The sequence below is a fragment of the Esox lucius genome, chromosome 11, assembly GCF_011004845.1.
Source record: "Esox lucius isolate fEsoLuc1 chromosome 11, fEsoLuc1.pri, whole genome shotgun sequence".
In the NCBI taxonomy this organism is placed as follows: Eukaryota; Metazoa; Chordata; class Actinopteri; order Esociformes; family Esocidae; genus Esox; species Esox lucius.
This window is the reverse complement of record NC_047579.1, coordinates 8,954,934-8,967,299: the sequence shown is the minus strand read 5'-3', so window position 1 is coordinate 8,967,299 and position 12,366 is coordinate 8,954,934. Positions and strand designations below refer to the sequence as shown.

The window sequence follows — 12,366 nt, the reverse complement described above, 5'->3', positions numbered from 1 at the left end:
GTTAATTTGGTTGGCAGTCTTTGATGGACAGCGATATTTAAACCTTGTCTCTGATTTTTAAGCAAATGTAAATCGGGGACTGAGACTGGACCATTCACCATCTCTTGTAAAGCTATACTGGTGGGTATTTTGGCATAAGCATTTGTGAAACTCTCACAGGGTTATTTTTGCAGATGGCCAAAGTGAATTTTTATGTGGGCTTTACTATCCTGTCACCTGTACAGGTTTTATATCTGTGATGTGTTAATTGGATATTGTTTAAACTTAAATCTTTTGTTTCGACCAAAAAGTTAATCACAAATATCATAATAGTCATAATAGCCATGTTACTAATGACCGAATGTAATATATTTTTGCCAGGCATTTTAATTACTTATTAGATTCATTAGAAAAGTGGTGAAAGCTGGATTTTCTTGCTGAAACGGCAGTAGCCCGGACTCAAATCCATGCTGTAGCTTTACAGTGGATATAAAAAGTCTACAGACCCCTGTTAAAATGCCAGGTTCTTGTGATGTAAAAGAATGAGACAAATATATAGGTCACAAATTTTATGTGATCCATAATGTGAACAATTCAATTGAAAAACAAACTGAAAACTTTTTGTCGGGGAAGAATACAAAATTTAAAACTCACAATAACCTGACTGCATAAGTGTGCACACCCTTAAACTAATACTTTGTTGAAGCACCTTTTGATTTTATTACAGCACTCAGTCTTTTTGGGTAGGAGTCTATTAGCATGGCACATCTTGACGTGGCAATATTTGCCCACTCTTCTTTACAAAAGTGCTCCAAATCTGTCAGATCTCCTGTACACAGCCTCTTCAGATCACCCCACAGATGTTCAATTGGATTCAGGTCTGGGCTCTGGCTGGGCCATTCCAAAACGTTTATCTTCTTCTAGTGAAGCCATGCTTTTGTGGATTTGGAAGTGTGCTTTGGGTCGTTGTCGTGCTGAAAGGTGAACTTCCTCTTCATCTTCAGCTTTCTAACAGATGCCTGTAGGTTTTCTGCCAAAATTGCCTGGTATTTGTAACTGTTCATAATTCCCACCCTGACTAAGGCCTCGGTTCCAGGTGAAAAAAAAAACAGCCACAAAGCATGATGCTGCCACCACCATGCTTCACTGTAGGTATTGTGGTCTTTGGGTGATGTGCAGTGTTTTTTTTTTTTTTGGAATTATGGCCAAAATGTTCAACCTTGGTTTCATCAAACCATAACACATTTTCCCACATGCTTTTGGGGACATTGATGTTTGTTTTTGCCAACTTCAGCCGGGCCAGGATGTTTTTCTTTGTAAGAAAAGGCTTCTGTCTTGCCACCCTACCCCATAGTCCATTCATATGAAGAATACGGAGGATTGTTGTCACATGTAGCACACAGCCAGTACTTGCCAGACATTCCTGCAGCTCTTTTAATGTTGCTGTAGGCCTCTTGGAAGCCTCCCTGATCAGTTTTCTTCTCGTCTTTTCATCAATTTTGGAGGAATGTCCAGTTCTTGGTCCAGTTCATTGTATATCTAATGCTTTGGAAATTCTTTTGTACCCTTCTCCTGACTGATATCTTTTAACAATGAGATCCCTCTGATGCTTTGGAAGCTCTCTGCAGACCATGGCTCTCTACAGACCAATGTCAGGAAAATCCTACTAGAACAGCTGAACTTTATTTGTGATTAATCAGAGTCACTTTAAATGATGGCAGCTGTGTAATGACTTATATTTAACATGAGTTTGAATGTGATTGGTTAATTCTGAACACAGCCACATCCCCAGTATTAAGAGGATGTGCACACTTATGCAACCAGGTTATTGTAAGGTTTTAATTTTTCCCCCTCAAAGATTTCAGTTTGTTTTTCAACTGAATTGTTCACATTATAGGTCATATTAAAAGTGGAAAACGTTTTGACAAGATTTATCTTTGTCTCATTCTTTTACATCACAAAAACCTTGCATTTTCACAGGGGTGTGTAGACTTTTTATATCCACTATATATGTACATGGTGGGCAGTTGGCTTAGACTGCTGGAACAGGCCACATTCCCAACCAAATTCACTGAGCTCGAGCAATTCATTAGAACCAAGTAGTAACCCTAGGGTCTGAAGAAATACAAATTTAATACGTTCTGCATTTCATTGCCATTGGAAAACTATTCTTAAACAATTCTTAAGCGTTCTCAAACACTAGCAAGAGCTAGTTTACTGTTTGAAGTTGTACTTATTTTTTTATTACAGTTAATTTATGTTGGCAGAAACATGTTAAACAGGGCATTCATGCAAGCCTAACAATTAAATGAATATCTGAAAGTAATGTGAACAGCACTCAAAAGCTACATACAAATAATGTCTGGTGGCTAGAATTCCCTTTGTTCTGTCACCAACATGGCACCCCTGTAAACACAGAAAAGGGTCCACAACTAAATTCAAAACCTTTTGTGTTTTTTTGTCATTTGGCAGATTTTGTGGAGGCCACTCGCAATGTCTACCAAGAGAAACTGGAGGAGGCCGGGCTAGGGCAGAAAGAGTTCTTATTCTCCTATCATGAAGCAGCTAGCTTGATGGACACCTCTGCCTTCCACTCCCCAGTAAGTCCACATATACAAGAACACAAGTTGCTAGATCGAATCCCAGAGTAGGCAAGGTGGAAAATATGTTATTGAGCCTTTGAGCAGCTGACCCCCAACTGTCCATTTTGAAGGGGTTTGATTATAAGATGAGTTCAAATTTTTGTTGGATATTGTGTTAAACTGACAACTGTATACATTTATTTTTTTCTTTTAAAGCTGCACTGTTTAGAATCCTGCTTGTATAGTTTACAAGATTTAATTTAAACAATAATAATAACTTATCTCTTCTTTCCCTTACCGAACACGACCAAAATAGTATTAGCTAGTCCAGGGTGGTTTAGGGTGTTTGGGATATTGTTGTGCATATCTTAAGCAAATATGAGTGAATATGCAAACTGAAAGGGATCAGCAAGAAAGTTCAAATGGGGAATATGCCAGGCACTCAATCCAACTTTGTAGAAAGCAAGAAAAGGAACCAGGCAAACCTAGTTTTGCCAGCCCACCATTAGAAGGGATGAATGTTGTTGGCCAGGCTGGATTCAATCTGGGGTTTACTATGTGACAGACTGTCATTAACCACTAGGATATTTAAACAGCGGGTGTGGGTGCGTTTGATACGTGTGTAGAGATGTGGTGTCTGTTTACTTGAATTGTCAAACCAATTAGGTTTCCACGGTTGTGTAGGAAACTCCATGGTTCCCTACATTAGTTAACATCCAAACCAACAACAGGTGTAACAGGATCCTTATGCCCCCATCTACAGGGCGCGGGCATCACTGAATGCTTTTCTCACAAAATGTTCGCCCAGTTAAACACCTATAGGAGATTTGGGATCTATGTGTTAGACAGGGCTCTCCAACACCATCATCAAAACACCACATGAGGGAGCATCTTTGGGAAGAATGGTGTTCCATCTTTCCAGGAGAGCTCCAGACTTGTAGAATCGATGCCAAGGAACAATTAAGCTGTTCTGGTGGCTCGTGGTGGCCCAACCCTTAACTGAGACACTTTATGTTGGTTTTTCCTTACATTTTTCACTCCTTTCCTGTGTATATAATAGATTCATATATATTTGTGCGAAAGACCCTGTAGTTAGTGCCACACAGTAAGGCTAAAGAGACAAACCTCCACTAACGTTCATTACAAAAACCACTCAATTTTCCGTTCGTTGTCACATCAACACAGCATAAAATGCTAGACTACACCTCTTAATACACATTCACACACGATTAAACATTCACACCCACACACATTCAAGTAAACACAAACGTTCTCATACACACTGAAATGACGATGTGTTTATGTCTGCAGACATATGGATCCGAGTGCAGCTACAGCAGCGAGGAGCTGGAACACTTTCAGACAGAGGTGAAACCACCGCCGGGCAACACTAAACCACTCAAGGTGAACACGTACCCTTGTCCAATCACACACCCTTCTCAACCAGTCACATAACACAGCCTTCTCAACCAGTCACATAACACACCCTTCTCAACCAGTCACATAACACACCCTTCTCAACCAGTCACATAACACACCCTTCTCAACCAGTCACATAACACACCCTTCTCAACCAGTCACATAACACACCCTTCTCAACCAGTCACATAACACACCCTTCTCAACCAGTCACATAACACACCCTTCTCAACCAGTCACATAACACACACACCCTTCTCAACCACTCACATAACAAACACACCCTTCTCAACCAGTCACATAACACACCCTTCTCAACCAGTCACATTAAACACATTAGGATTTACATGGTACCCTATTTGTCATTTTATACACTACTTGTTTCATCATGAACACGGTGGGGGTAGGGGCTTTGTGAATTACAGGCACTTGGGCAAGTCTCACTAAAAATGGACATTAGCACAGAATGGCTAAAATGTGCATTCAAAGATTATAAAATTTTACCATGGTTATGTTGTGTTTAAAGCCCAATTTAACAGTGATCACTAAACGTAAAACAAGTAAGGATAAACCAAATGTCATTGGAAGTCTTTGGATGAGGAGAAATGATATTACAGTCAGGTCGATGTGACCCCCTGGAAAAGAGTGAAAATCCTGGGATCCATTGACCCTGACCCCCAATATACAGTACCAACCTACACCGTTGTGAGGATACCATTCTCACTTCAGGAGATGAGACTTCGGTTCACACTCTGAAGTGATGTGTTTCTTGCGCTGCTGCTTGGGTGGATACATATTGTGTGCTGGATTCCCTGGCTGGCTCCGACTACAAGGACAGTGTGCTCTGTGTTTCTCAAGTCACTCATGCAGACAATAGCAGCAGAAACCTTTTGAACAGTGTTGTAACCCAACAGATTAGACAAAAAGTTAATGTCAGGGAAAAAGAATGATTGCGGTGCTATGGTTTAGCAGTGGCAGAAATTAACAGAGCAGAAACACTGGTACACTAATCACCACTAAACATGTCAAACTCAGTAGAACATGTTTACTGTTGTAATTACACTGGTAACCAGAGTTTATAAAAGCGATAAGCCACCTCAGGGGTTTGTGATATATGGCCAACAGACCATGTCTTAGGGCTGAACCCAGGCTCTATTGTGCCGTGCCAAGAACAAGCCTTTGTCCAAACACATTAGCCATATATCACACCCCCGGCCTTCTTGCCTGTAGATATAAGGGCCAGCCGTAGTATATACAGGTGCTGGTCATAAAATTAGAATATCATCAAAAAGTTGATTTATTTCAGTAATTCCATTCAAAAAGTGAAACTTGTATATTATATTCATTCATTACACACAGACTGATATATTTCAAGTGTTTATTTCTTTTAATTGTGATGATGATAACTGACAACTAATGAAAATCCCAAATTCAGTATATCCGAAAATTAGAATATTATTTAAGACCAATACAAAAAAAATATTTTTAGAAATGTTGGCCAACTGAAAAGTATGAACATGAAAAGTATGAGCATGTACAGCTCTCAATACTTAGTTGGGGCTCCTTTTGCTTGAATTACTGCAGCAATGGGGCGTGGCATGGAGTCGATCAGTCTGTGGCACTGCTCAGGTGTTATGAGAGCCCAGGTTGCTCTGATAGTGGCCTTCAGCTCTTCTGCATTGTTGGGTTTGGCGTATCGCATCTTCCTCTTCACAATACCCCATAGATGTTCTATAGGGTTAAGGTCAGGCGAGTTTGCTGGCCAATTAAGAACAGGGATACCATGGTCCTTAAACCAGGTACTGGTAGCTTTGGCACTGTGTGCAGGTGCCAAGTCCTGTTGGAAAATTAAATCTGCATCTCCATAAAGTTGATCAGCAGCAGGAAGCATGAAGTACTCGAAAACTTCCTGGTAGACGGCTGCATTGACCTTGGACCTCAGAAAACACAGTGGACCAACACCAGCAGATGACATGGCACCCCAAACCATCACTGACTATGGAAACTTTACACTGGACTTCAAGCAACGTGGATTCTGTGCCTCTCCACTCTTCCTCCAGACTCTGGGACCTTGATTTCTAAAGGAAATGCAAAATGTACTTTCATCAGAGAACATAACTTTGGACCACTCAGCAGCAGTCCAGTCCTTTTTGTCTTTAGCCCAGGCGAGACGCTCCTGACGCTGTGTCTTATTCAAGAGACCCATGTCTTGTATACGTCTGTGTGTGGTGGTTCTTGAAGCACTGACTCCAGCTGCAGTCCACTCTTTGTGAATGTCCCCCACATTTTTGAATGGGTTTTGTTTCACAATCCTCTCCAGGGTGCGGTTATCCCTATTGCTTGTACACTTTTTTCTACCACATCTTTTCCTTCCCTTCGCCTCTCTATTAATGTGCTTGGACACAGAGCTCTGTGAACAGTCAGCCTCTTTAGCTATGACCTTTTGTGTGTTGCCCTCCTTGTGCAAGGTGTCAATGGTCGTCTTTTGGACAGCTGTCAAGTCAGCAGTCTTCCCCATGATTGTGTTGCCTACAGAACTAGACTGAGAGACCATTTAAAGGCCTTTGCAGGTCTTTTGGGTTAATTAGCTGATTAGAGTGTGGCACCAGGTGTCTTCAATATTGAACCTTTTCACAATATTCTAATTTTCTGAGATACTGAATTTGGGGTTTTCATTAGTTGTCAGTTATAATCATCAAAATTAAAAGTAATAAACACTTGAAATATCAGTCTGTGTGTAATGAATGTATACATTATACAAGTTTCACTTTTTGAATGGAATTACTGAAATAAATCAACTTTTTGATGATATTCTAATTTTATGACCAGCACCTATATACTATGTACACATCATTTTGAATTGACTTCTGACTTGGTTCACAGTCCAGCCACAGCCATCCTGCTGGTTTCCCCGCACCACCGCAGCTCCTACTGAAGGAGACCGAGCAGCAGAGCAGAAAACACCCGGAGGAGGAGTTACACGGCACCTCCGAGGTGAGTGATGTGATCAATATATCATGTTAAACTTTGTTCTGTTGTTCCACACTGAGAAGAGGTAAATATCAATAAACACGAAGAATAGTTTCAGGGGACTTTTTTTTTACTTGGTTTGGGCTTACAGTTTCTTTCTTTTGGTCTCTCCCCTACTCCCTCCTTTCCTCTCCCCTACTCCCTCCTTTCCTCTCCCCTACTCCCTCCTTCCTCTCCCCTTCTCCCTCCCTTCCTCTCCCCTACTCCCTCCTTTCCTCTCCCCTACTCCCTCCTTTCCTCTCCCCTACTCCCTCCTTCCTCTCCCCTACTCCCTCCTTTCCTCTCCCCTACTCCCTCCCTTACTCTCCCCTACTCCCTCCATCAGAAAGTGTGTGTGACCATTGAGGACAACAGTCGTCTGAGGACTAGTCTACAGGTAAGCTTCATCTTGTTTGGTGGTAGGACGTCCCTCTGCCATGGCCTCTGTGTGTCATCCCTGGTGGTAGGACGGCCCTCTGCCATGGTCTCTGTGTGTCATCCCTGGTGGTAGGACGGCCCTCTGCCATGGTCTCTGTGTGTCATCCCTGGTGGTAGGACGGCCCTCTGCCATGGTCTCTGTGTGTCATCCCTGGTGGTAGGACGGCCCTCTGCCATGGTCTCTGTGTGTCATCCCTGGTGGTAGGACGGCCCTCTGCCATGGTCTCTGTGTGTCATCCCTGGTGACATTAACCCCAGGAGACAGGACCTACAATGCACCAAGCGGGCAAGATGGGCGTGTCCTTTGGTAGTTCTGACCCCTAGTCGTGAAGGTGGGAGAGTGCGTCTGCCCTGACAGTCTTCGTTCCTCGTTGGTATGTCAGGGTGAACTGGAAGTGCTCGGAGAAAAGAGTCAATCGGGCGCCGTGCAGCCCTGACGTGTTCTAAGTTCTGGTGGTCCGTCAGGACTCTAAAAGACTCCCGGGTGCCCTTGAGCCAGTGCCTCCACTCCTCCAGTGCCTCCACTCCTCCAGTGTCTCCACTCCTCCAGTGCCTCCACTCCTCCAGTGCCTCCACTCCTCCAGTGTCTCCACTCCTCCAGTGCCTCCACTCCTCCAGTGCCTCCACTCCTCCAGTGCCTCCACTCCTCCAGTGCCTCCACTCCACGCCATCTTCACCGCCAGTAACTCCCTGCCACCTACGTCGTAGTTCCTCTCCGCAGCACTCAGCTTCCTAGAGTAGTACGCGCAGGGGTGGATTCTGGGAGGAATCCCGTACCAGTTCCATGGACTCAGGTTTCGGCTCAACACTAGAGGACAAAGGATGGGCACGGAGCACCCAACGGTCATGGTCCTGGAGCTGTCCGTCAATGGCCCGGGCGATGTAATCGTCCAGCAGCATGGAATCGCTAAAGCACACCAGCTCCTTCTGGACCTCGGTTCGCAGTCCCCTGCGAAAAGCGCTCTGCAGAGTCGGCTCATTCCAGCCAATGGATGCCGCCACCGTCCAGAACAACAGCACGTACACTGAGGCCGTGCTTGTTCCCTGCCTAAAGCGCATAAGCTGCTTTCCTCCATCGCGGCCCTCTGCGGGATGGTCAAACACTCTGAACTGAGCGATGAAACCGGGAAAAGCGCCGTTGCCCATTTGAGGGCGCACCCAGTGAGCAGAGTGATTATCGTGGTCACCTTCTCATAATCAGTAAACTGTTGATCACCCAAATACAATTCACACTGGAGAAGGAAACCACGACTTCTCTGGGAAGTCCCTCCGGAGTTCTCTTTCCTGGGCGCGACTAGACTCCACACGGTCGGTGATGGGAGGCGCAGCAACACCTGCTGGATCAATGGGGTTCTCCCCTCCCAGTCGTGCTGCCATGTGTGCCATCATTTTATGGAACACTGTTACCAATCCGCCGATCTGTCCCTTCCTGGCTCAGGGCCCATCCTCCAGCTCCCTCTTCGTGCCCACCCTGACTCATCTCAACCTGAGTAGTGGAGCGAAAACGAAAAGAGAAACCGAAAACAAACTGATCCAAAATCCAAACAAAGTGCCTCTATTGGGATGGGTTATTCTGTGAGGTGTGAGGGAAGCGAGTGAATAAAAAGAAGAGACAAAAAATGGAAACAACAAAATGGAGAGTCAACTGTTGATCTTTTTAATAGTGATCACAGAACACACCACACAAACGACACCAAAGCCTGTGAGGTGCAAGTGAAAACAGGGAACTTAGACAACCTGAGTAATGATGAGGAGCAGGTGTGTGTGATGTGCCTTGCTGCCGTCATCTCCTGCCGCTGGTGAGTTCTCCGGAGAGGGAGAAGGGACACAGCGCCGGGCGGAGCAGGCGTCACCACTTCCATTTCACACCTGTATGAACGGAGAGGGAGAGGGGACACAGCGCCCTGCGGAGCAGGCGTCACCACTTCCATTTCACACCTGTACGAACAGAGAGGGAGAAGGGACACAGCGCCGGGCGGAGCAGGCGCCACCACTTCCATTTCACACCTGTACGAACAGAGAGGGAGAGGGGACACAGCGCCGGGCAGAGCAGGCGCCACCACTTCCATTTCACACCTGTACGAACGTTAAACATTTGGATGTGTGAAACAATACATAAGCTGCTACTTAACCTTTATTTTCAGTTAAGTTTCTGAGTTGGAACAAAGCGTCAATTTAATTTACTTTGTACATGTGTAACTTTTGTCGCTTAAAATACATCTTTTTTCTACAGTCAGTGGAGGTGGTGCAGAGTGAGAGACAGTCCAACAGTGTTGAGCAGGACTATGAGGAGGTCATTACGCTACTGGAGGCTGAGATCAGAGATCTAAAGAACCAACTGGCTGGCAAGAAACAGAGAGGTCATGAGGCTACTAAGGTAAGGCTCATCACTGACTGACAGTGTGGGGAGTGTGTTACTCAAACTATAAACGCATTAGAATTACTCAGCACCGCATTACCCGTTATAGTCATTTTACATTACTTAAAACTGAAACTATCGCTTATTGTTGTTGAAAGACAAATTATGCAATATATCATTTTGGATTCTTTAATAAAGATATATTTTGTTGAATTACAAAAACTAAACTGACCAATTAGCTACAGTAAAAGCAGAATTCAGAAAGCTACCAAGGTTAACCCAATCCTTTTCAAAGACACATCATCCCCTTGGCTTATACGAAATATAACCACTCACATGACATTAATGCTTTTCCTAGGTGATGGGTTTCTCAACCCACTGGCCACAGTCTAAAATCAACTAGGCACTAGGTAATGGTAAATATCAGATTCAAATGTTCAGTATTAGGACTGCACAAAATATAACCACACGCTACGGCGATTGTAGACCTTGCAACCATATGGCGTTTGTCTTATCTCCAAGAAACTCACCTTATGATATGTTTGGTTGACCGCCCACATCTAGCATGCAGAGCTTACCGTTTCATCTTGTTAAATTGCTAGTTGCCGGCTCTGAGACAAAGAGAAAATGGAAGGAATCATTAGTAAAAGTCAAGGAGAGCGAGGAGGTATTTTGTGTGCAAACTACTTCCCCGCTGAGAAGTAGTCAGTGTGAATGTGACAATCGCTAATCGTGACGAAGTGCTAATTGCTGTCACGTCTGAGTACAAACCAGCAAACCAAGAGCCTCCCTGTGCCTGAGTCTTTATAGATTTCTGTCAATGTACCAATTATAACACAGAAGTCTCTCAACCCTTCAAAACCTTGTTTAAAGTATGCATCGTTCCAGATGACATCAGATACTCAACAAACCCAATGTCTATGTCAGTGTCTACTGTCATTGGGTCTTTGTCAGTGTCAAGTGATTCAAATTCACAGAAGTATTCCACATGGCAATGAGCAGTGACTTAATGGTGTTCTTTTTCACATCTTCTCTTATCAAGGCACAGCTTGAATCTGGGAAGTGTCACCGCAGTCAGCAAAGAATCATGACGCGTCGTTGCAAGATTAAGAAATGTATAAAACCAGTGGATGTACACCTGTTATCTTGTTACCTGGCCTATGCCTTCTGGTAGGCCAGCTGTCATACGAGAGCGTGTCCTTCAAGGCCATGGTTTTAGTCATCAGGACCTCAAGTTTTGAGTGGAGAACCCTGTAAAAGCAGTTGTCTTCCCCTTGAAGGATATGTGAAGCCATCAAAAGCGTTTTTTAAAACTATGCATTCATTAATAAGTAAAACTACACTTTGAGAAACTGGAGTTATCTGTCTGTTGAAGAACTTGATGCCCTGTTTCTTGCAAAGATGTTTTGAGTTAGCCATTGGAATGTCAATGATCCTGCTCTACGTACTGTGGAATGATTGAGAACCAATTGCTTTCGCCTGCTATCTTTCTCCATACCTTCTGATGCCACAGTTGATCGACAAGCCTTGGCCCAGGGCATCGAGCACTAATGGCTTATAGTAGGTTATGAGATAGAGAATAAAACGCTAGATAGACTTTTGTCTTGCATAATCAGTTTATCATAATTTCCATAACAATTGAACTAACAATGGCATGTCAAGGATGTACTGCGCAGGACAGTGGGTGTAAATTGAGGGAAAATCAACTTGACACAGTTCTGACACAATTTTCTTCAGATTTGCAAACCTCCGAGATTGTTCTTTCGAAAATGTGGCGCACGCTAACTTAGAAGCCGTCATCTCGAGATATCGATAACTGCAAGTTTACACAACAAAATCATGTTGCATCTGGAGTCTTCTTCGATATGTCTTGATAAAAAGGAAAATATGTGGTAATGTAAATAAGCCATTAGTGGTGGCGTTTCTATTCACAGCTTTGGTGTCTCTGTTTCCTCTCAGCCATTTGTTCTTGTCATGAGTGGATGTAAAATGTAAGTTATGTGACGCGCATCTTTGGTGTGGAGGAAGAACAAACTGATTGCAGAATTCAAGTCATTGGTAGATAGCACTTTATCCACATTTCTAAAGGTTATGGCTTTCTCAGTCATCTCTTCATCTTCCTCCTCCATCAAACTCGCAGTGATTAATTTTAGTTATGAATCACTGTATTCACAATTGTTAGGCAAATTGTATTTTTCAAGATTTATTTTATTGTTGAACAATCACGATGCTTTAGGTCGATCCAAAATATAATTGAACCTCAAACCTGAATGTTAAACAAAGGAAAAGTTAGTTTTGATCTTATAAGTGTGCACAATTATTAGACAACAATTGGTGTGCAGAATTATTAGGCAACTAAAACACCAAAAAAAAGTTTCTCCCAACTCACTTGTTTATTCTCAATTTTTAAAGAAAGTGTAACAATTAAGTAACACTAAATGACAATTAATTAAAATCTGTGTCTTTTCAAAAATATTCAGCCACCCTTCTTTTTAATAACTGCCATGAGCCTTCCATCCATGCAGTCTGTCAGTTTCTTGATCTGTTCACGATCAACTTCCACTGAAGCAGCAACCACAG

At 43.3% G+C, this 12,366-nt stretch overlaps 1 protein-coding gene across 11 annotated transcripts in view; it reads left to right on the top strand.

Annotated features, from left to right (window-relative positions):
- The window catches only part of si:dkeyp-72e1.9 (syntaxin-binding protein 4), a 118,989-nt gene that overhangs the window by 94,164 nt on the left and 12,459 nt on the right, over positions 1–12,366 (top strand). For all 11 annotated transcript variants that reach the window (XR_004576483.1, XM_020050787.3, XM_034295490.1 and 8 more), the window contains exons 14-18: positions 2,452–2,579; positions 3,873–3,965; positions 6,864–6,974; positions 7,336–7,386; positions 9,661–9,804. Coding sequence is in view for 10 of the 11 variants with exons in the window: in XM_020050787.3 (XP_019906346.1) it covers positions 2,452–2,579; positions 3,873–3,965; positions 6,864–6,974; positions 7,336–7,386; positions 9,661–9,804 (527 nt within the window). In the remaining variant the exon portion in view is untranslated. The remainder of the gene's footprint in view (positions 1–2,451; positions 2,580–3,872; positions 3,966–6,863; positions 6,975–7,335; positions 7,387–9,660; positions 9,805–12,366) is intronic.